At 50.0% G+C, this 24057-nt stretch overlaps 2 protein-coding genes across 5 annotated transcripts; one reads left to right on the top strand and one right to left on the bottom strand.

The window, feature by feature from the left end:
- Positions 1-3090: 3090 nt before the first annotated feature.
- Fahd1 (fumarylacetoacetate hydrolase domain containing 1) lies at positions 3091-4369 on the bottom strand. Its single transcript, XM_005349141.3, has one exon. It carries the CDS (start codon positions 4222-4224, stop codon positions 3559-3561), a length of 666 nt encoding a protein of 221 aa, XP_005349198.1. The 5' UTR covers positions 4225-4369; the 3' UTR covers positions 3091-3558.
- A 24-nt stretch (positions 4370-4393) lies between these two features.
- On the top strand, positions 4394-18910 carry Hagh (hydroxyacylglutathione hydrolase). 4 transcript variants are annotated; one of them, XM_026780549.1, is made up of 10 exons: positions 4394-4451; positions 6998-7173; positions 7629-7693; positions 9744-9861; positions 10836-10944; positions 14132-14235; positions 14530-14631; positions 17377-17456; positions 17892-17976; positions 18356-18910. In XM_026780549.1, exons 2-10 carry the CDS (start codon positions 7066-7068, stop codon positions 18398-18400), a joined length of 816 nt encoding a protein of 271 aa, XP_026636350.1. In that variant the 5' UTR covers positions 4394-4451; positions 6998-7065; the 3' UTR covers positions 18401-18910. The 4 variants fall into 4 exon arrangements, with proteins under 4 accessions (XP_026636350.1, XP_026636349.1, XP_005349196.1 ...); XM_026780548.1 differs by lacking the exon at positions 4394-4451 and adding an exon at positions 4667-4777; XM_026780550.1 differs by lacking the exon at positions 4394-4451 and adding an exon at positions 4852-4936.
- The last annotated feature ends 5147 nt before the right edge of the window (positions 18911-24057 follow it).

Here is a 24057-nt window from a genome sequence, read left to right as displayed (position 1 = left end):
CCTGCCTCTGCCTCCCGAGTGCTGGAATTAAAGGCGTGTGCCACCACCGCCCGGCTTCTTCTTTACTTTGTATTTGAGACTGAGCCTCACTAAATTGCACAGACTAGCTGTATACTCTGTAGCTCTGTAGACCAGGCTGGCCTCGAGCTCACAGAGATCCACCTGTCTTTGCCTCTGGAGTGCTGGGGTTAAAGGCACGCACCACCAACAACCAGTTTAAATATTTATTGTTTTTTGAAACAGCCTGGTCTACATAGGAAGGTCCAGGCCTTGAACTCCCAGAGATTCACCTACCTCTGCCTCTTTAATGTTGGAATTAAAGGCATGTGCTCCAATACATTAAAAAAAAAATCGCCAGGTGGTGGTGGCACATGCCTTTAATCCCAGCACTCGGGAGGGAGAGGCAGGCAGATCTCTGGGAGTTCGAGGCCAGCCTGATCTACAAGACCTAGTTCCGGGACAGGCACCAAAGCTACAGAGAAACCCTGTCTCAAAAAACCAAATAAATAAATAAATAAATAAATAAATAAATAAATAAATAAATAAATAAAATCACTGTAACAGAAGAAGTCAAGACATATTCTGCATAAACTAATGTATTATGAAATTATTTTATGTGTAATTAGCAAATATTTTTTTTTGTATTTTGAAATAGTCTATGTATTCTTGGCTGTCCTGAAACACACAATGTAGATCACACTGTCTCCCCAGTGCTATGATTAAAGGTATGCACCACTATGTCCGGTGAACAATGTTTTGTGTTGTTTTAAATTTGTATGTGTATGGGTGTTTGGGCTGCCTGTATGTCCATGTACCATGTGCATCCAGTGCTCACGGAGATCACAGGGTATCGATTCTCTTGGACTGGAGTTACAGACAGTTGATAAGTAGTCATGTGGATGTTGGGGGTCAAACTTGAATCTTCTGGAAGAGCAGTGTTCTTAACCTCTGAACTATCTCTCCATATCTGAAAGTTACAGTTGTTAAATCTACTGAAGGGTAATTTGACTTCATTGGATGAATCTTCCAACTTTTTCATAGATTATATTTATTTAAAATAAGTTGAAAGAGTATTTATCTCCTGGGTGTGAGGTTTACTGTGATTTTAGCAGCTGAGAAATTGTGGGAGTTGGGTTCAGTTTTTGATTCTTACTTCCAAGGACTTTGTGTGCTACAACTGTAATACTGGTGTCAGAAGTTTGTGACAAAGCTCATTCCATTGCTTGGTGGACATTGGCCCCATGGACACTGTACTTTCTGGGCACTAGCTTGTACCTTCAGCTTGCTTAATTGCTCTGTCAACTTAGTAGATGTTTCTCAGTTGAACCTTGTACTTGCTAGCTAGATTAAAGTACAGCTTCAAATGGGCGGCATGCCCTTTGGGCTCACTGTTTGACTTTGGGAACCCAGCCACACGAATCAGGAATTATCAATGTGCTGATTTCACCAGCACACCCTAATGTCTAAAACCAAAGAACTGACTGACCTAGAGTCTTTCATAATTGATGAAAACCAAATTGCAGAACGGTGCGTACTGATGTGGAAATCACAATAGCCAGTATAAAAACCAGGTTGGAAAACTATGGTAGTGGCATATACCTGTTATTTCAGCAGCATTCAGTCGACTAGGGAAAGAGGATCATGAGGTACAGGCAAGCCTGAGCTACGTAGTGAGACCCTGTCCAAAAATTCCACTTAAAATAATATCCAGCACTCGGGAGGCAGAGGCAGGCGAATCTCTGTGAGTTCGAGACCAGCCTGGTCTACAGAGCTAGTTCCAGGACGGGCTCCAAAGCCACAGAGAAACCCTGTCTCAAAAAACAAAAAAAAAAAAAACAAAAAAAAAATAATATCCATATTCAGATTTGGAAGAATTTATACTAAATGTCTAACTTTGGCGGTCTCTGGGTAGATAAAATCTTAACGTTTTTTCTTTTGTTCCTTTTCTTATCTAAAATTCCTAACTTGCCAGGCAGTGGTGGTGCATACCTTTAATCCCAGCAGAGGCAGAGGCAGAGGCAGAGGCAGGCAGATCTCTGTGAGTTTGAGACCAGCCTGGTCTACAAGAGCTAGTTCCAGGACAGCCACTAAAAGCTACAGAGAGGGGCTGGAGAGATGGCTCAGAGGTTAAAAGCATTGCCTGCTGGTCCAAAGGTCCTGAGTTCAATTCCCAGCAACCACATGGTGGCTCACAACCATCTGTAATGGGGTATGGTGCCCTCTTCTGGCCTGCACGCATACATGGGAGGAATGCTGTATACGTAATAAATAAATAAATATTTAAAAAAAAGAAAAAATAAAAGCTAAAGAGAAACCCTGTCTTGAAAAACCAAAAATAAAAAATAAAATTCCTAACTCATTTGTATTAAACATTGACAGCTAAGTAATTAAATTACTAAAGATAAAATAATGGAAAACTTAGGTCAGGTCAGGTGGATCATGAATTCAGGGTCATCCTGAGTTATAATAAGATTCTGTTTAAAAGTCATATTTATTAAACCAATATCACTATGGGACTTCATAATAAATCATAATTAAGCCTTGGGCTCACAGAATACCCATATGTTTAAATTTCCTTATATATTTACTTATATGGCACTACCTATACTTTGGCTAAAACTTCAGACTCTGAGTTTTTGACAGTTTCCTTACAAACTGGCCCTGCCACAGTTGCTAGCTTCTAGGTCTACATTGTCATCAGGATGATAGGGCTAACAAACCTCACAGCTTTGTTAAAAACACAATACACAGGAACATGGAATGAACTATAGTTGGCATAATGCCTAGCAGTACTGATAAATTACTGAAAGGGGGCGGCAGACTCTGTACCGGCACAGCAGAAGCCTCCACTGGGCCCCGAAAGCTGTGCTGGACATCCTGAGGGCTCTTCTATCAGGAAGCGGTGCAGGCAAGAGCAAAGGCAGCATTTCCAGGCTGTCGGTTTCCTAGGGCCTCTTTGATTGATGTGGAGGGACTGGTTCACTTTGTTAAAGCACAGTGCTCAGGAGCCCAAGACCAAAGTCTGACGCCCTAGAGGAAGAAGTACCCCTCCCCCACAGGGAAAGAAAGTACACTTTCAGGTCACACAAGAAATGTGTTTATTTGGAAAACAATTTCAAGATGACCTCCCAAACTCAGAAGTCACAGCCCAATATATACACTCCAAGTAAACAAGGCAGGACTTCACCAATTGCTCGCTTAACAAAACTTTTATCTGATTTTGGGATGAAGAGCTTTTCCTAGTAAGAACCAACTGGAGTGTATAAACAGCTTTCCTAAAGGGTAACATCATTAATGGAGCTATAGACGATTTACAGAAGTCTTACTCAGTTCAGTTTCAAAGAAAATTACAACTTTTCCGAGCTTAGTTTAACACATCTCCTCTTGGGAAGCATTAAATATTCTTTAGTGTGGTTATTCCCATTTTCATTTCTGCCCCAATTTTTAAAATCACGTTATTTATTTTTAAGGACCCATTTTAGATTTTCATTAAGACTGACATTTAGTTACTTCACTTGCTTATGTCTCCTTTCTCCTGTGACACTTGTTAAGAACAACTCAGTATTCTGACTTTTTCACCTTGAACTTCATACTAACCACCCCATCTATTCCAGCCTCGATCTCATCATTTTCTTTAACTGGCCCAACTCCCTTTGGAGTCCCGGTCAAGATAAGATCTCCTTCTTCCAAGGTTACTATCTTGGAAACGTAGCTAATGATGTACGGGATGGAAAAGATCATAGACGACGTTTTGCCCTCCTGCCTGAGTTCACCGTTGACCTTGAGCCACAGTCTTAGGGCGTGAGGGTCAGGGACCTTCTCTTTGGGCACGAAGGCGCTGACAGGACAGGAGGCCGTGAAGCTCTTGGCCAGGGTCCAGGGCAGTCCCTTCTTCTTGCACTCTTCCTGCACATCTCTGGCAGTCATGTCCAGGCACAGAGCGTAGCCGGCCACGTAGTCCATGGCGGCGGCCTCGGGGACGGCTTGAGCACGCCTGCCCAAGAGCACACCCAACTCCACCTCGTGGTGCAGGTTCTGGCAGTAGGCGGGCATTAACACCGGTGAGCCCTCGGGAGCGTACGCGGTGGACGGCTTCAAGAAAAGCACAGGCTCGCTTAGCACCGCGCTGCGCATCTCCTTGACGTGGTCTGCGTAGTTCCTCCCCACGCACACGATATTCTTGCCCCATTCCCAGAAGCGAGACAGAGGCTTGGAGGAAGCCATGGTAAAACCTTGTGTCACGTGACCGTTGAATCCCGGGACTACGGGGGCCTCGAGGGGACAGCTGCCTTAGGACGCTGTTCAGGCCAAAGCGGCCCGCCCTTCCTTGCGCAGCAGCTGGACGCTGGGGTCAGCGGCCCGGAAGAGACGAGGAGGCGTCCGCTCAGCCTCCCTCCGCCGCCCACACCTTCGTCCAGACCCGGTCTCCCGGCCAAGGTTCCCAGGGCAGGGTAGGGAACATTTTGGGCAGGAGTTGCTGATTGGCTGGGGGCGGCACCCGCGAGACAGACACTGGTTGGCCGTGCGCTCTATGGGCGGGCACTGTCGGATTGAGGGCGTGGCGTTTCGGTAAAGAGCAGGAGCTGGTTGGTTGGGAGCAGTGCGAGAAGGACACTGATTGGCTGCTGTCGCCAACGCTAGTGTTGTTGCCCATGACGTTGGTGTTGCGGCTCCGCGACCCGGCTGTGCACCCCGTGGGTCATGGTGCTGGGTCGCGGGCCGCGGTGCCTCCGGAGCTTGTCAGTGCTGGGAGCCGCCTGCGCGCGCCGCGGTCTGGGTAAGTGTGTCTGGGCGCTGACGCGGCGCGGCGCGGTGCCGGCAGGCCGGACGTCGGTTGGGCGAGCCCTCGCCGCCTCCGGGCGCAGGTGCTCTGCGCTGCCGGGCGGGCAAGAAGCGGGGCCGGGCGTCTTCAGCTTAGACCAGCGGCGCTGACAGGGTCAGTGGCCGGGGACAGAGGGCGGGCACCTGCTCCCACCCGGCCGGAGTCGGACTCCAGTGCCGGGGTCGCAACCTCGGTTTCTAAGCCAGCTGCTTTTCCTCCTGGTGTCCAACTAGTGGGGCAACAGTGGGTTGCCAGCGCTCCGGAGCTGGCCGGCCTGAGTCCAGCTAGCCGGGAATTTGGAAGCAATCGTGATTGAAAGTGCGTGGTCCATCTTTACTAAGCAAGAAGCCCTCTCGTTGAGAACCCCAGAAGTACAGGTCTCTCCAGTTAAGGAATAGCCTTTACTGTCGCTGCTGATGAGCTAGGCGAGCGCGGTTACTGCTGGTCAGCGCCGCTTATGAGAGTCCGCAGCTCAGCATTTGGTGCTCTAGAAGCCCCGCTGGATGAGAAGATGGGACTCTCTGGAAGTCTTCAATTTTTAAACAATGTTATGAGCAAAATAAAACGTGTCTGGGATTTGGTCTTGAACACAGGGCTGCAGGTCCCAACTCAAGCAAAATGTCTCTAGTTGCAAACTGAAGAGCAGGGAGCATCTTCTGGGCAGTGTCAGGCTAGTGTGGTTGGGAAAGAGGGTCCTGGAGGTGCCCTCAGTTGGTGAATCCCTTCTTTAGGAGTTATCATTTCTTCTCCAGGTTACTTAACTTCTTTTGAGACCTAGAGTGGGTGGAGCACTAGTAATAATATGTTATTTAGCCATTCACTGTTCTGCCAGGAAATACATGAACAGAGCTCATGTTCATCTTTCTTCACCCCTTCTGCCCTCCATGGGCTTGGGCAGTGCCAGGGCTTCGGGAGTTCAAATATTACAGAAACCTGATATTAGAGAAATATTTATTTTGCTGAACATGCCCAACTGTTGTGCCAAAAAGGAGAAATGGGAATCTGGGGCTTAACTTAGCGAGAGAGCACTTCCCTAGTATTAGGGCCCTGGGGCACCACAAAACAAACAGTTCCATTTGGTTGGTTTCCCTTGTCATGGTTATTAGTTGATAGCACTAGCTATCACAGGGTCAAAGCTGTTGTTTTCCGGATTCCTGAGAGCAGAATGCCACTGTCTCTACCACCTTGTGTGGCTTTCCCCTCTTTAAAGCCAAGGCAGAAAACCTTTTCGGAGGCCCCGTGTTTCAGGTTGAATGCGAGTTTTACTGCTGAATGGGTGGAGTAGTGTATACCTTTGTCCCCCAGTCCCTCGCTGCCTCCTTGGTGCACCCAGGCCAGTCCTTGCCTGGATAATTGTTCTGTGTCGCTCATGCCTGAGTCTCAGACAGCCAGTGCCTTATTTTCGGGAGCTGGCACTATGTGTATTTTTCATTGTGCTGGCCATTTAGTGTAAAGTGCTGTTTTCTCATCTGGGTAGAGGCCTGAGAAGGGCTGTCGGTTCAGAGGACTGAGCTCTTGTTAGTACAGAGGCCATGACTGGAGGGCGAGCAGCCATGCTGTGGTGCCTTGTTCTGCCTGCCTCAGCTTTGAGTCACGCCACAGGCAGCTGGGAAGGCCTGTAAGAACTCTGAAAAGAAATGTCAAGATTCCAAGTCTAGCACAAGGTGTAGCTAACTTGCCTTACATGTGAGCCCCGGGTTTTGTACCTTCCACTGCAAAAGACAAATGAAACTGAAAGAGGCTGAGACAGAAGGATTGCCGAATTTAAGGCCAGCCTGGACTACATAATGAGTTTTGGGCTAGACAGGGATATAGAGGGAGATCTATTTAAAAAAAAAAAAAGCATTCTGAGACAGAATGCTGGTGTATTTCCCACTCAATTTATGTTTTGGTATAAAAGCTGTTTGGAGAATAAAGAAGAGGAATTCTTAAAAAAAAAAGCAAACAATCAAACAAAACCCCCAAGAACCTAAAAAGCACCCCCCCACACACAAACCAAAACAATAATTCTGTACCTGAGATGGGCTGGCTTACTTAGTTCCCCACTTTCCTGAAGGATGTAATGAATAGGAGATTTCCTCAGAGGAGATTGGGAAAGCCAACTATCAGAGCCCTGAGTGCAAGGGTATGGCTGCTCTGAAGTCTGGGTGAGGTTCCTCCGCTGTGTCTCTTCAGGTCAGGTCCTGCCGGGAGCCCTTCTGTATCACACAGATTTCAGGAAGAGTCTGACTGTGGAGCAAGACATGATGAAGGTTGAACTACTGCCCGCCCTGACTGACAACTACATGTACCTGATCATTGATGAGGACACCAAGGAGGCTGCCATCGTGGACCCGGTGCAACCCCAGAAGGTAAGGTGTGTGTGGCTCTTCTTAGCTCCCTGAACCGTACACCCAGCACCCTGCCTTCATCCCCGGGGGTTACAGCCACAGGGTCTTTGCGGTTTTGTGGAAGCTAGGTGGAAATCGGTTCATTCAAAACAGTTATGTCTAACCACAGGCCTCTGCGGCAAGCCTGACACATACTTTTAACCCTCCACGCCTAGACACGTGTGAACCCTGAGATCCTCCTCATCTTCCATGCTTCTGCTCCAGGGCTGTGGATGACCGCAGTCAGAGCTGCCCGGGCTCAGAGTGGTTATGGGTGGGACGGAGTAGTTAAGTTGGTGAAGAGAAAGGAAAAAGAAAAGCTACTACCTGTGGTCAGTCATTGTGGGTGGGGAGAGGGCTGGGCACCCACTCTGCAGGCAGGTAAACCAGGACCAGAAGTAGGACTGAACCTTGATTCTACCTCCCCGTGCCTGTAGGTTATAGAAACAGTGAAAAAGCACCGTGTAAAGCTGACCACAGTGCTCACCACTCATCACCACTGGTAAGTGCTTAGGCTGTGGATGGACCTGGGGTGGGGTCAGCTATTCACCTGAGAAGTTACTGTCCATAGAGCAAGGAAGGGGTCTAAGAATACACCAAGGCTCCACCTTCTTCCTCCTGGGCCACTGACCTCTGGGTTCCACTAATGCAGCAATTTCCAGGTGAGGTATTTGTGGTGTGTGGAGGAACAAGATAGGGCCAGCATTCTCAGGCACAAGTGTCCACTGTTGTCCCTTTAAAACTAGGCTTCTCTGGTCACAGAAGGATCCCAGTGGCTGCCTTCACATATCTTAGGTTCATAAAACATGCTGTTGGCATCCACCCATGTCAGAGAGAAAGAGGGGAAGGTAGACATCAGCATTTTCTTAAACAAACAAAACCAACAAAATGGGAGGTGGAGGTGGGTGGAGCTCTGAGTTTAGAGCTCCCCTGGTCTCTAGTGAGTGCCAGGCTGTGAGACCCTCACTTTTTTGGGGGGAAAAGTCTTATGTTTCCAGAAGTGTTGATTGACTTTTGTTGTATGGTTGGTTTCGGTGTTTTGAGATGGGATTCCACTCTGTGTGGCACAGGCTGGCCTTGAACTTGGGGCTTTGGGATAGTGCTGCCCAAAGCCCCATTCCTGGTTTTTATTATTCTTTTGTTTTCTGTTTTTGAGCCAGGGTCTCTGGCTGGCCTAGAATTTGCTTTTGGATCTTTTAAGGCTCTTCAGAAGTAGAAGAAATGTTTGTTGGCTCTTAATCTTCTTTCCTAAATGACTCCGTGAAGAGAGCCAGAGCCTCTGTCTCTGACCCTGCCCTGGGTATGTCAGAACTGGGAGCCCACGGCTCTGCCGACGGAAGGAAGCTTGGGGCCCGTGCCTCTCAGTTACTCTGTCTTTGTGGCTGCTTTAGCCAGGCCCCTGAGGTACTGGGTGCAACTTGAGCACCTGGGACATGGAGTTTGACCTTAGTCTTGGCCTGGACTGCACATTATAGCTGCTCTACTTTGTGAGGCTCCTTCCCTGGGCTTCCAGCTGCTGGCACTTCTACCTTTGGGATCCGATGGCATATGCCTCGCAGCCATCAAACAAACACTGCACACTTTGTGTTTTCTGTTCCACCTTAGTAGCTACTACTTCAGATGCTTTTTTCCTGAAACTGTGGCGGAGTCTGGCCTTTTCTATCACCATCTCACGCTTATGTCCTCATCAAGCCTAAGGCTGAGCTAAGGGTCTGGCCTGTAGCTCACAGGCAGATCAAGTTGTGTTATTGCTCATTGGTAGTGACATTTTCAAAGGGAGGCAATGAGGTGATGGGGCCTACCTGGCCTGTGTATGATCCTTGTCCTGGAGGCCATGGAGCAGAGAGCTGGGTCACTTGTTCCTGTTACCTTAGAGCCCTGCTGTTCCATGGATTGTTTGGCTATGGAGTGGAGTAGCCAAGGGACTGACAGGGGAAGGTGTTTCTCATTCCCATCTTGGAGCTAAAGATGCCCACAGTGTGGGGATTCTCCTGTCTGTGCCTTTACCATGGCCTTGCCCTCTGCTACTCTGGGGAACTGTGGGAGTCCCTGGTCCTAGGAGGTGCCAGCATCTGGCTGTCCTGTGCTCTGCATGCAGACCTCCTGCAGGTGGGCAGGATCTAGGTTCTTGAGTTCCCGGCATAGCCTTTGCCAGTGCTGGCCCAAACTGGGATGCATTAGGATTACCTGGGTGAACCTTCCAACCCGCATGCCCACCTTAGTGCCCAATCCCTGAGCTCAGAGGTGTGGTCAGAGTGAGGCTTCTGGCTAGTGGGAGCGCTCCAGGTAACTTCCTATGCCCTGAGGTGTGGGAGCCATGCCTGGGACCCTAGGTCTATGTGACCTGCTTTCTCTGTTCAGGGGCGTGCTGGACACCCTGAGACACTTGTTTTCGGTGTTGCCAAATGGCAGGTAAAAATTGGTTCCGGGTTGCCTGTTTCTACTGAAAAATGTATAGGCAAAGTGAAAACTCCATTTGGTCAGGGGTTAAAGGCAAGCAAGCAGCCCCTCCATCTCATCAAGTTACCCCAGGCCTCGTGTTTGACTTCTAGGGACCATGCTGGTGGCAATGAGAAGCTGGTAAAACTGGAGCCTGGGCTGAAGGTTTACGGAGGTGACGACCGCATTGGGGCCTTGACGCACAAAGTCACACACCTTACCACACTGCAGGTACACAGGAAGCCCTGCTAGGATGCTGGGGCCGCAGGCATCATTTGGAAAGGGGGCTGATCAGGCAAGGGGGTCCCTGGACCTGTCTCAGCATTGCTTGAACAGTCCTCCCTTCAAGAGCATAGTGAAGTCGAGCTGTGGTGGCGCACATCTTTAGTCCCAGCACTCAGGAGGCAGAGGCAGGCGGATCTCTGAGTTCAAGGCCAGCCTGGTCTACAAAGTGAGTTACAGGACAACTAGAGCTGTACAGAGATACTCTGTCTCAAAAAAACCAAAAACAAACAAAAAAAAACAAAAAATAGGAGCATAGTGAGAAAATCAACTGCAAAATGTGCCTGGGCACCAGGGAAGACCTCAGAGCGGGCCTCCGAGTCAGCTGGACACCGGGGAAGACCTCAGAGCGGGCCTCCGAGTCACTGGGGAATTTGAATGGGGCCTCTGGGGTCCTTTTGACTTCTGTGACGTGACAGTAGAGCTGTGTGGAGATGGAGGCCTTTGCTAGGACACGCAGCTGCACTGCTTGGGAAATGGGTCAGAATGAGACAACTTGAGCAGAAAGGCTGTGCAGATGTTCTTGTTGACTCTGTCTTGAGTCAGACATTGCTGGGTCGGCTTGAGGGCTGACCACTTGAAGAGCTGGGGAGGTGGTCAGAACAGAAGTATCTTTAATGGGAAAATGACTGGTTTAGATTTGGCTCAGTTCTGGAGACTAAAACAAAATAAGCTTCTTGTGGTTTTATCCTTGAATAAACACATCTGGAGCATCTGCACCTGAGCCACACCTTAGCCAGGATCCTTGGGCCCTGCCTGTGGGCTGTCCAAGCCCTGGGATGCTCTGTAGGTGTCTCTAGTGCAGTGGATCCTGAAATAAATGTATTCAGGTGGTCAGGAACAGGAGGGTCATGGTGCTGCCACTTGTGACGTTCCAAAAAGACTACTGGTGGTTGGAGCTCATCCCAGCACCTCTATTTCAGGTGGGGTCTCTCAGTGTCAAATGTCTGTCAACACCCTGCCATACTTCGGGACACATCTGTTACTTTGTGAGCAAGCCTGGTAGCTCAGAGCCCTCTGCTGTGTTCACAGGTGAGTTGGGGAGATGGGGGAGGGCATCTATGTAAAGACTCTGTTTGGCATTGGCTGTGTGAGGAAAAAGTTCTGTGAGAGAAGCAAGGTGTTTCCTGACACACCTTCTAGCAGGGGCTGCACCTTCTCCGGCCCTGCACCTCATATCAGGAAGCCACAGCCCAGGATGGAGCCTGGGATTTGTTCAAACTACTGAGTGCAGAGGTGCTCTGAGTTGAGGCTGGGCTGCTGCTTGCCTGGCTGCTGCTGCATCATGTGGTTGAGGGGTACCATCCTGCAACCTCAACCCTTACCCTCTAGTAGCCAACAAATGGAGGGGAGCTGGCTGAGGAAGGCCCCAGGGGGTCCCAGTATCCTTCCTGCAGGCTTGCAGAGAGCCCTGTTACCTGATCTGGGTGATGCGCACCTAGTGACCCTGCAGAGCCAGAAGCCTGACTTGAAAGTGGGTGGTTCACATGCTGAGGCCAAGCCAGCCCCTGGAGCAATGTGTGCAGTTCACACTCAGCGCAAGTAGGTTTGTCCAAAAATCAGGAACTTTCTCCTTATGAATAAAATCAGAACGGTGCAGGTGATAATTGCAGACTGTGACCACAGTGCTCAAGTGGCACGGGCTGGGGTGGGGCAGGGGGCCAGGCTCCTGCCTCTCAGAATGATGATGCCACTGGGGCTGTGTAAGCCTGGGCTGGGGGACATGCCAGCATATTCTAATGAACCCTGGAGAGATACTGAGGGGGAACTGGCTGGAGACTTGGATCTCTGTTCTGTAAATATGCAATTGCCCAGGAACCCGAGCTTTTTAAAACCACGTTCCAGAATGCCAGGGTTTTGTCTTGTTTTGTTTTCAGAGCGGTCTCTGTTGCCCAGGCTGGCCTGGAACTTGAGGCAGTCCTCTTGCCTCAGCCTCCCGAATGTGGGGTTGCAGGTGTGACCCTGCACTCCTGACTTGAGTTCCTTGTCTTCCTCATGGCATTGCGTGGTTTATGCGCAGACCTTGGACCCTTTTTGTGTTGGGGCTCACCTCTGCCCTCTGAACTCTAGAGCTGAGAGCGGAGCTATGGCATGGAACATGGCAGCTCTGCTGTGTCCATGTTGTCACTGGAATTGGTGGTTTGGTAAGGCTTTTCTGAACCGCATTATGCTGTGGTGAGATGGTGATAATCACATGGTCCTCAGCTTATGACCGTCCAGGTTAACTGAGGTGTAGACATAGCTGGCCCTCCCCCGTTGGCATGGCTGTGTGCCCTGCAAAAGTCTGTGTTGGTGTCTGTAAGAGCAGATGGCATGTTATCATGGACCGATAGTCAGGACATGCCAGCTTTGAGGTGAGAGAAGAGGAACACCTGTGCTGGTTAATTTTCTGTCCACTTGACACAAATTATTCTTCTGGGGAGAGAAAAAAGAAAAAAAGCCTCAATAGAGACAAATGTCGTCATCTGACTGGCAAGTCTATAGCACATTTTCTTGATTAGTAATTATGGGAGGACCCAGTCCACTGTGGGCATTGCTACCCCTGGGCACGTGTGTCCTGGGTGCTTTAAGAAAGCAAGCTAAGGCCGGGCGGTGGTGGCGCACGCCTGTAATCCCAGCACTCGGGAGGCAGAGGCAGGCGGATCTCTGTGAGTTTGAGACCAGCCTGGTCTACAAAGGGGGAGTTCCAGGACAGGCTCCAAAACCACAGAGAAACCCTGTCTCGAAAAAACCAAAAAAAAAAAAAAAAAGAAAGCAAGCTAAGTCGGGTGGCGGTGGCGCACACCTTTAATCCCAGCACTTGGGAGGCAGAAGTAGGCAGATCTCTGTGAGTTTGAAGACAGCCTTGTCTATAAAGTGAATTCCAGGACAACCAGGGCTGTTACACAGAGAAACCTGCCTCAAAAATAAATAAATAAATAAATGCAAACTGAGTAAGCCAGTGAACAGCTCCTCCGTCTGTCTGCCTCAGTTCCGCCTCCAGCTTCCTGCCCAGCTTCCCTCCATGGACGTTATAAGACGAAGAAAGCCCTTTCCTCTTTAACTTGGTTTTCACAGCAACAGAAAAGCAGACAGGAAAACACTTCTAAGCTTAGTAGGCTGCCTGGGTTTTCACATGAGTTCTGGGCATCAGGCTCGGGTTCTGATGCTCGTAAGGCAAGCACTTGCCAACTAACCAGTCTCCTCAGCCCCGTTCTGTTTGACAGTGCTGTGGACAGAAGCCAAGGCCTTGTGTGTGTTAGGCAGATGCTGTAGCACTGAGCCCCAGCTGAGCCTGAGGCTGGATCTCTGAGGACTCTGTCCTGAGAGGTAGAAGGACTGCCCTGGGCAGCACCTGGCATGAGGGGCCAGGTGTCTTTAGGTCATTTTATAACTGCACGGTGTTCTCTGGGGCATCACAGTGAGGGCCAGTACGGAACGTGTACTGTTCAGTAGTCAGCCGCCACTCCAGCTGACCTGAGGGGACGGGCGTAGGGAAGGGAGGCGGGCATAGCTGAGAGGAGGGCGTGGTAGGGGCTCAGGCGTCTTGTACAGCTGGAGTGTGCGATAAGGCCTGTTTAAACTGAGATAGGCAGGCTGGGCACTGGAGACAACAGTGCAGAGATGGGGACAGACTGTGCAGGAGGGATGAGGGTAGGACTTCAGGTGTGGAGGCCCAGGAGCAGAACCAGGTTCTCTGGGCAGGGGCAGTCAAGGTATAAATGGCACCACGAGTACCCCTGATGTGGGCTGGCCACAGTGGAAGTCTAGGGTGTGTAGGGAGCAGAAGCAGCCAGGTTATCCTGCCCATGCTAGGATGAGGCCAAGAGCAGTGCTAGTCTGGGGTCATGACGGGGGCGCCTCAGGTATTCCAGCAGCAAAGGGGGAAGGGTGCAGGAGAAAGGGGTCACCCAGTGTTGGAGGAAGAGACCCAGGAGGGCTGCTGAGAGCCAGGAAGTGGACTGGGTTTGTGATGATCTCAGCTAGGGTAGGACTGGGGCACTGAGAACGGGTCAGGGTGCCTTGGCTTTCAAGCCCCAACAGTGAGTTATGGCTGCGGTTGAAGCTGGAGGCTGGCAGAATGGAGAACTGTGGGTGGCCTTGCACCACACTGGGTGAAGATGCCTAATGGTGGCGTGGTGGCGGGTGGCTTTGAGTCATGTCCTGGTGCCTGTTGGTAAGTTTGGTGCAGGCGGCCAGGGTGTGAGCTAGCCCTGAGGAGCACCACTGTGTTTTCCAGGTGACACGCTGTTTGTCGCTGGCTGTGGGAAGTTCTATGAAGGAACTGCAGACGAGATGTACAAGGCTCTGCTCGAGGTCTTGGGCCGGCTCCCACCAGACACGGTAGGCAGTGCTTTCCTTTCCCTAAGGCCCCACGTGCTCAGGAGGCAGATCTGTTGTAGGCCCAGGAACCTGTCCCCGCTTTCACAGCTGGCCTCACCTCTGAGCCGAGGAGAGAAGAGGGCAAAGCCGTCACCTGAACAGTTTTCATTAGTACTTAATCTATGTGTGGCCCTACAGTATCTCTAGTTGCGCACATTAAATGGGGTGCTACGTCCGGCTGAGACATGATACAGTCCTGAACCCTCGGGGTTTCCAAGGTGGAAGTCAAAGCCCATGTGTTGGTTCTTTCTTCAGAAAGTCTACTGTGGCCATGAATACACCATAAACAACCTGAAGTTTGCACGCCACGTGGAACCAAACAATGCTGCCGTTCAGGAGAAACTGGCCTGGGCCAAGGTGAGTGGGCCAGTTCTGGAGCATGTCCTGGGGTGCATCATGGTGCAGTGACTTTCCAAGGGTCTGGATGCAGACACAGCACTATCTGCAGAGTGGGTGGAAGCTGGGTATCACAAGCTCAGTGCTGGTCACTGCAGTAGAGTCCATCTGACTTCAGGGCCCAGCGCAGGCTGTGGATACTCACTACATCTTAGCATAAGAGACTCGGCTCACCAGGCAGTGGTGGCGCACGCCTTTAGCCCCAGCACTTGGGAGGCAGAGGCAGGCGGATCTCTGTGTGTTTGAGGCCAACCTGGTCTATAAGAGCAAGTTCCAGGACAGGCTCCAAAACCACAGAGAAACCCTGTCTCAGAGAGAGAGAGAGAGAGACTCAGGCTCCAGGGTCCAGCCTTATTCCCCACATACTAAGCATTAAGTTGAATCCTGCTTCTGCTGTCACCCAGACAGTAGGGATCTCATCTGAAGGGGTTGATCTCCATGATGGCACCAGTGAGCTACCACATTCTAGCCCCGGGCAGTGGGCCGAATGCTTTGTTCGACACCTGTGGCTCACTGTAAATACCATCAGAGCTGTGTGGACCTGGGAGCTTCATGTGCGGTGCTTCATTGTATAAGTCCGTTGCATTGTCTGTGATAGGAGCCTGTCCAGAGTCCCTTCCAGATCAGCAAGGGGTTTACAAAGTAATATTAGAAAATTCAGTTTACCTGTAATCCAGGAGGGAGGCAGGAGAATTACAAGTTTGAGGCCAGATTAAGGCTACATACATTCTGAGCACCATGCCAGCCAGGACTACATAGTAAGACCCTGTCTCAAAAACAAACAAAACCAGAAAAATTCAACCTGGAATGGTGGCATGTACTTACTTGGAAGTACTTGGGAGTCTAAGCGAGGCAAATGAGTCAGGAGTTCAAGGTCAGTCTCAGCCACAGTGTGTGTTCTTAGCGAGCCTGGGCTCCGTGAGACGACCACCACAACACGGAACCCAGTGCTGCGTCAGGTGTGGTGGCACGTGTCTAATCCCGCTTATGAGACTGAAGCGCCGCATGTTCAAGGCCTCCTGGGCAGCATATCAAAACCATCACCTCAAAAAATTTTCAAGCCCCCGTTATATTCATACCTGATTCTCAGAGTATGTGTTTAATACTCACCTAGAGATCATACTGTATCACACTGTCCATACCGTAATACCACTCTGCAACTTACTTTGTTTCCTTATTTCCTCTGGGGATCAAACCCAAAGCCTCACAATGCCAGACAAACCGAACTTTAAGGGTAATTTACATGCATGCGAATGTCTTGAATGAAGTCTGTGGTTAGCTGAGCTTTGACAGTGCACATCCACATGAGCCCGGTCCCAGTCAAGCTAGACACCGCGGCTCTGCTCTGCAAGGCACTTTTTAACAAAGTTGATTCTGATGTGTATATGAGTGTCTTACCTGCCGGGACCTGTGTGCATCACGTGCATGCCTGATGCCCGTGGAGGCCAGAAGAGGGCATCAGAACCCCTGGAAGTGGAGGGACAGGTGGTTCTAAGTTCCCTGTGGGTGCTGGGAACTGAACCTAGATCTTTTGCAAGAGCAGCAGCTGCTGAGCCATCTCTCCAGCTCCCCTCCCCCAAGGCACTTTGACCTTCTCAGCGCCTTGCCATTGGCAGCTGTCCTGTTGTCTAGCACTGTCCATGACCTTATCTAGAGGCTTGTATAACAATCATATGACCTTCCTCGGCCCTCCCCTGCTCTTGCTCAGCCTCATTTTGAGGCCCATTCCTGCTGGTTTTGTCTCTGAGTACATCCTGTGTTACGTGGCTCACTACGGGAGCTCATCCATCTGTGGGTGCGCCCTCGTGTGCTTTCCTGGTTTACAGGCTGTGAGCGCTTGTGGCTGGCGTTCTGTTCCTGGTTTTTTTTCTCTTCTGCTCTTGGCTATGGTTAATAGTGGAACTGCTGGATTGTATAGCCAAATGCATTAACTCTTAAACTGATCTTCAAAACTTGAAAATTGGGTCCTGTTGTTTTATGTTCTCCTCTTAACCCCCGTAGTTCCTGACACTTTGCATGCTCACCAACCATCAGTGCTACTGGTCTCTTTCCTAACCCTTGGCTGTGTGTCCTGGTGATGGAGGGGCCATGTGGGTGTCTGCAGTTGCTGTCCCAGCTCTGTCCCTGAGGCCTCCATGTTAGCCAGGCAAGAGTTGGGCAAGAGCTGCATGGAGACCCCTTGGCTTATAAACGCAGCTTCTGCTCAGTGTTAGCACTGTCTCTGCCATGGTCTATGGTGCTCAGGAGCAAGGCTATCCATGCAAGGCAGTGGCCAGTGCCGTCCAGTGCTCTACTGCTTGGCCACTCTGCAGGCACTTGGTGGGAGCTCCTGACAGGAGAGTAAGCCCCACACCCTGTGCTGGGAGCCCAAGTCACTCACTGCTCCTCATGCTAGTTTTCTTGTGGGGAGGGTGTGTGTTTTGATTGTGCGAAACATAAAGCTCACATAATGGAGACAGGACGTCCTCCCTTCAGAGACAGCACAGGCAGAAGTGACATACTTGTTGCAGTTGTTTACTCTCGGGGACGCAGTGGGAGACGACTCTAGTCCCTCCTGTGAGCCCGGCCTCCCTCCACGACCAGACGCCTACCTGTCCACTGACTGTTCTCTGCTTTGCCTCCCGGGATGACTTGTGTTGAAAGCTCACTAAGATATTTGAAAGTAGGGACCCATTGGTCCCTATGTGACAGTGTCATCTTTTGTAGGAGAAATATGCCATCGGGGAGCCTACGGTGCCATCCACTCTGGCAGAGGAGTTCACCTATAACCCCTTCATGAGAGTGAAGTAAGATGGTTGTGGGGTCCTCTCTTGGCCTTACCTTCCTGTGGTAGCTCAGACTTCATAATTTTGTCCAAGTTCACCCCCATCAAAGAGATGGACCAGAGCTAACCCGTCCTGAGGTGAATGAGCCTGACCCTCATACCCTAGCTTTATTTAAAGTGTGCCCAAGAGGGCAGGTTTTATTCCATAAAGGTGAGGATATGCTTTTCTTGACATCTTGGCAAGGATGTGGGGGACCCTTGACCTATGGGGAGAGCCTTTGGACAGCGTCTTTAAGGATCCCTGAAGCTCTGGGACTCTGGGCTGGGTGGGCAGCATGGAGTTGGTGGCCTCCCATTTGCATATTGCTGGAAGGACCTGCTTGGCTTTGCCCTAGCTGTTCTTCTGCATGAGGGTGTCTGGGCTCTGCCCACACCCTACTATCTCTTGCCTATGCAGGGAGAAGACTGTGCAACAACATGCTGGAGAGACGGACCCTGTGACCACCATGAGGGCCATCCGCAGGGAGAAGGACCAGTTCAAGGTGCCACGGGACTGAGGCACACAAGAACAGGGACTTTTAAGTGACTGTCCTGCTGCTCTTGCAGGATCTAGTCTGCTTTTATTTTAAGTTAATTCAGAGCCCTTAGCTTGTGTTATCAAATGTTCTAATGCATATTTATAAGAGAAAAAGTTAAAAGTATTTATTCCCATACCCCTGCTTTTGGACTCTGCATTATCTCTGGCTTTAGATGTCTAGAGCCCCCGGGTCCTGTGCTCATCAGGCGTGCAGTTTGCACCTAGTCTCTCAGAGTGGTGCTGGCTCTGGGAGAGGCTGAGTCGGGCTTCCCACCTTGGCTTCCTGGCTCTTCAGGAGAAGGATGTCTGGCACTCACCTTGACTTTCCCTCCCCCTTCCGCCAGCCTCTGGGGTCCATCCAGACCCAGCCTCTGGGTACTCAGGTCTGAGTGGGGCGAATGGAGACAGCAGACGCAGATGCCCTGTGACACCAAGGGCCAAGACAGGTGGAGGAAGAATTTGAGACCGGGGTGCCTGGTCTGACCCCCCAGGGGAAAGTTTGCCCTGCCAGTGTGGATCATGCTTTGATCTGTGCTAAGGTCAGCATCCCTCAACCTGTCAGAGCTGTGTATCCTGTCCCGCTGTCTGCATTGCTGGCCTGTAGTTCCTGCTTCCCTTGGGTCTGCTGGGGCTCGTGTCCTTGCAGCTGTGGTCAGGGTGCAGGTGTTCTAAACTGCATTGCTGGCACACTGCTCCTCTTTAGAGATGGCGTAGGGTAGAGCTGCTAGTCCTGCCCGATTTCTCCCCCGGAGGTGGCATGGAATGGAACTTGCGGATTGTCCCCATGAGTTGTGCATGTGATAAGTGTTAAAACCATGTGTGCTTGCGAGTCCTGCCATAGCTCTGATAGACATCATGCTTCCCACCAGCCTCCAAATAAATGCAATATCCCTCTGTGAGTGAGCCTCAGTGTGCAGAGATCTCAGAGCCCAGATGCCTATGTGCCATGCTGCGGTGCATAGTGTGTTTAAACGTTCTGCACCACCCAGCTCCATGTGGCCAGTCCAGGGGACATTTGGCATGCCCCCTCTGAAAGATCAAGTCCTAAATAAGATGGTTTGCATGTCCAGATGCTGTCCCTTTCTGCCCTCCCCAGTCACTCACTTTGGTGACCTAGGCACCTGACCTGAGGGGTAACAGACACTGAGATCTTAGCAGGTAGTAGACAAGCCTTACTGTCCAGGGATGCGGGAGAGTGTGATAGAGCATCAGAGGAGCAGGAGACACACACGGTGTGCTCGACCTTTCCAGATGTGCTGGCCAGGGGAGGCCTCACATCTTACATTTTGTAAAGGGTGGGAGAGGGGCTTAGGGAGGTGAAAGTTTAGGGTGAGAGGAGTAGAACGCATGTTATTTGGGGGTGAGGGTGGTGGTCCCGAGTTCCAGGACAGCCAGGGCTACAATGAGAACCCCACCCCCCAAAAAAGCATATATAAGCCAGGTGCTGGCACTCAGGAAGTAGAGCCAGATGTTTCTCTGAGTTCAAGGCAAGCCTGGTCTACAAAAAAAGACTACTCAAAATTTTTTTTGAGGCATGGTTTCTCTGTGTAGCTCTGGAATTCACTATGTTGACCCAGCTGGCCTCGAACCCAGAGATCCCCCTGCCCCTAACAAAATTACTTTTAATTAAGGTGAGAATCATACAGGTAGCCATTTAAATTACACCCCCATAGCTGGTATTCAGTGTTCTGTGTCCCTTCCCCTCATGATCTGCACTTCTAAATCATTGTCCAGCGAGGAGAGGCAGACTTCTCCTGGCCTACCCACCACTGTGGACGTGTGCCTTCAGGGGTGGCAAAGGCCAGGGCAAGAATAGAGAATTTGGCTGGGCAGTGGTGGCGCACACCTTCAATCCTAGCACTCTGGAGGCAGAGACAGGCGAATCTGAGTTTGAGGCCAGCCTGGTCTACAGAGAGCGTCCCAGGACAGGCTTCAAAACTACACAGAGAACCCCTGTCTCGGGGAAAAAAATCAGGTGGGGCAGCAGTGGACTGGGGTGGGGTGCAGCACTAGCACCTGACCTAGAGCTCAGGGATGGCTTGTTCTTTCTGTCCTAATGTCACACCCCTCAGTGTGAGCCTCTGAGGCAGGGGAGCACCTGTGTCTGATAGTTTTCTGACAGCGGCTGTGCGTGGAGGCAGACACATCTTCCCTCTCTTGCTCAACACTGGAGCTCACAGAACCCAGCTGCTGTCAGTAACCTGGCTGCCTTGCTCTGCAGTGCCGTCATTTTCACCCAGTCCTTAGTTTCCTGCAGCCTCCCGATGACTGCAGCGAGTGGGTAGAACACAGGGCCCAGCTCTCATCCACAGTGGCTGGGGTGCCGATGTTATCCAACTGAACCCGAGCGCCCGCTTTTTTTAGACACCCATGCATCTCTGGGACAGACCATGTCTCAGGCCATAGGCCAGCCACGAAGGCTAAAGTATACAGTGTGTTCTTTCCCCAAGTATCTTTAGAGAACTCCAGTAAACATTTCTAAATACGAGTCAAGAAGTAAAACTGGAAAGTTTACTAGAGTGGCAGAACAGTGCTGGGGATATATATTTATATGTACACGTATGTGTGTATGTATGTATGTGTGTGTATGTATTATGTAGGTAGGTACGTGTGTAGGTACGTGTGTAGGTACGTGTGTAGGTACGTGTGTGCGTGTGTATGTATGTATGTGTGTATGTATGTATTTGTGTGTATGTATGTATGTGTGTATGTATGTGTGTAGGTATGTGTTATGTATGTATGTATGTGTTATGTATGTGTGTAGGTATGTATATATGTGTGTAGGTATGTATGTATGTGTGTAGGTATGTGTGTGGGGGTATGTGTGTATGTATGTATGTATGTGTAGGTATGTATGTATGTGTGTGTGTATGTATGTATGTATGTATGTATATATATATATATATGTGTGTGTGGGTATATGTGCCTGTGTGGCTGTGGTGCCGTGCTCGATTGAACGTAGAGTTGCAAACATAGCAGGCAAGGATTTTACCCTGAGTTCTGTCCTTAGAATAAAAGGTCTCAAAATGCAGGTTTTATGTTCAACAAGAAAACAAATGAAACTCAAAGGATCGGAGGCAAAGCTGAGACAGAGCACGTGCAACATCCGTCCTCCCCGGAGTGAGACATTAAAGTCACCATGATGGCCCACACCTGTAATCCCAGCCTTGGGTACAGAGCAAAGAGCTCAAGGACACCCTGGCTACAGAGCGAGACCTGCCTCAGAAGTACACCTGCCCCTCGGAAAGGATGGAGCCTGGCAAAGCATGAACCAGAAGTTCTTTGAAGAGAAAAAACATTTTCACACTGATTAAAATTAAAGCTATAAATCACAAAAATCATGAAGGAAGAAATTACTGCTGCTCCTAACATTTCCAGGGTTTATGTAGGGCACTAGGAGAAACAAATGAAACCCACTGATCCCCAGACAGACACAGCCACCCAGCTGAAGAATAATTAGCTGTGCCTGTCAGCTATGTGCAAATCATTTGAGACCACCTTAGGCAACACAGACTAATGTGCATGTGTGGGTTCCACAGACCCCGGGTCTCTCTGTAGCTGAGACTGGTCTCCAACTCATGGGCCTCTCGCATCAGCCTGAGAGGGAAAGTCTCTTGGAAGTGGCCTGTGATCACACCTATACCAAACTGAAGTCTCACGGAGGGCAGAGGTCATATGGCTTTGGCGGTGTGTTCTGTCACACAGAGGGGGTGCTCCCAACTCAGTTTCCAGACTAATGTTTTTCTGAAACCAAAGCCCAAGAAAGATATCAACATATAAAAAACTCAAAAATCCCTAATATTGCTAACTCAAGTTCAGCAAAATCATATACCGTGACCATGCGGGACTGACCTCAGGAAATGTAAGACTGAACGTTAGCCGGTGTAGCCGGCCGTATGCATAGAGAGCAAAGCCTATAGGATCAGCTCACAAGAGTGTTTGGCAGTGTCCAACATTCATTCACAAAATCTCTCCACAAACACTGGAGCTTCCGTGGCCTGAAAGAGTACCCATGTGTGCCTTCACCTGTTGCTATGAGAGTCTACAGCCCTAGAGACACAATCCACAGGTGCACCATCTTGTAATTTGGAGGCTGGAAGTTGACATGACTCATCAGGTGTCCTCAGAGCTCACTCTTGAGGGCTCAAGAAATGTGTCCTTGGTCTGTCCAGCTTCTTAAAAGCCACCTCCGTCCCCAGCTCACAGCCTTTTCTCCCCCTGCAAAGCCGGAGACCGTGGCTGAGCCCTCCCGACTCGGCCTCCCATATCACCTTCCAAAGCTAGGGCCCTGTGTTTACTTTGGCCTCATCTGGGCTCTTAGTAAGGTCCCTCTGTCATGTAATGGTCACAGATTCCAGGGGTTGGGAAATGGGCATCTCTGGCAAACATACACCGACTCTTAGAATCTGTGAGAATCATAGCGCCAGGTCACAATGACACATGACTTAATTCTTCCTATATAGGGGCAAGGCAAAGTCATCCACCCTTGCCACTCCACAGGGCACTGCAGTAAACATAAAAGCATGCCAGGACATGGAGAACAATGACATGGAGAAAGTAAATTAATGACACAGCCCTGCACAGCCCTGCACAGCAAACCCCAAGGAGTACTGCTTCACACTAGAATTAACGGTAGATTCATTGTGTCTCTACATAGTAGTAACCCAATCTCTACATAGTAACCCAAAAGTGAAATCAAAGCCGTTTCTCAGTAGCAGCAAAACTAATAACCATTTTTATCAAAATGTAAGGTTTACACAGGGAAAATGGCAAAATGTTCCTAAGAGAAATGAAGGAGCTAAACCAATGGGCAGGTGGCCATGCTCACCAATGGGACAAGCACTGTTAAGGTACTGGTTCCCCACAAACTGATCTGCAGATTTAAAGAGCACAACCCTAGCAGGATCCTAGCATGTGTTTAAGAAAGTAACAAGCAGGTTTTAAAATTATACAGTGATTCAGAGAAGCCACGTGAGCCAAAAAACTCTGACAAAGGAGGTTTGGGGACCTCTGACCACCTGAAGTGTGTACCACAACGAGAGTGAGGTACAAGGACAAGATTAGGTGCCAGGACGTGAGGCAGAATCAAGAATGAACTATGGTGCTGGTGGCCATCTGTTTTTGTTGGGCGCCAAGAAGTCTTCTCAACAGTCAAGACACCCACACAGTGCCACACAACTGTCTCTGCCTCTGGTTCCAGGGGATCCAGTGCCCTCCTTTGGCCTCTGCAGGCCCCAGGCTTGCATGCAGTACATATACATACATGCAGGCAAACACTCATAAAAATATTCTTAACACAAAAAGGGCAAAAAGACTACACATTTTCACAAGTGATGGCAGTCAGTACAGCTGCCTGCTCTGAAAACACGGCCGGCGTGAAGACCCCTCGGGCACATCCGCCGCCCCAGCTCTGTGACATGGTGGCAGAGACACACCAATCTCTCAGGCCTTCTGGCCAGTCAGTGAGCTGCTGGTTCAGTTTGAGTCTTGCCTCAAAAAATGTCAGAAAAGTGACTGAGGAAGACACTGGATGTCCCCGGCCTCCACAGGTATGCATACACAGCGCACAAAGCTAAAGACTGACCACCTTGATTTTAAGTTATATTACAGAGCTATAACAATGGCATGATGCTGGAATAAAAACCGACAACTGATCGATAGACTAGATCCTACGCTCGCCTGATTTTTTTAAAAATAAATTTATTTTATATCCTGGTCAAAGTTTCCCCTCCCTCCTTTCCATCCCTTCCCCACTCCCCCTCTGTTCCCACCCCCAGATCCACTCCTCCTCTGTTTCTGTTTAGGAAAGGGCAGGTCTCCCACGAGAATCAACAAAACATGGCGTATCAAGCTGCAGTAAGACTAATACACCTCCCCATGTATTAAGGCTGGGCAAGGCGACCCATTATGTGGAGTAGGGTCCCAAAAGCCAGTAAAAGAGTCGGAGACAGGCCGGGCAATGGTGGCGCACGCCTTTAATCCCAGCACTCGGGAGGCAGAGGCAGGCGGATCTCTGTGAGTTCGAGACCAGCCTGGTCTACAAGAG

This window comes from Microtus ochrogaster, chromosome 7, assembly GCF_000317375.1.
Source record: "Microtus ochrogaster isolate Prairie Vole_2 chromosome 7, MicOch1.0, whole genome shotgun sequence".
Classification (NCBI taxonomy): Eukaryota; Metazoa; Chordata; class Mammalia; order Rodentia; family Cricetidae; genus Microtus; species Microtus ochrogaster.
This window is presented reverse-complemented; position numbering and strand designations above follow the sequence as displayed.

Bases quoted from the DNA above. Each gene is read 5' to 3' on its own strand.
- Hagh (XM_026780548.1), top strand. From the start codon at position 4,702: ATGGTGCTGGGTCGCGGGCCGCGGTGCCTCCGGAGCTTGTCAGTGCTG. The intron at 7,694-9,743 runs GTAAGTGCTTAG...TTTGACTTCTAG, and splicing joins CTCACCACTCATCACCACTG to GGACCATGCTGGTGGCAATG. The intron at 9,862-10,835 runs GTACACAGGAAG...CCTCTATTTCAG, and splicing joins CACACCTTACCACACTGCAG to GTGGGGTCTCTCAGTGTCAA.
- Fahd1 (XM_005349141.3), bottom strand. From the start codon at position 4,224: ATGGCTTCCTCCAAGCCTCTGTCTCGCTTCTGGGAATGGGGCAAGAAT.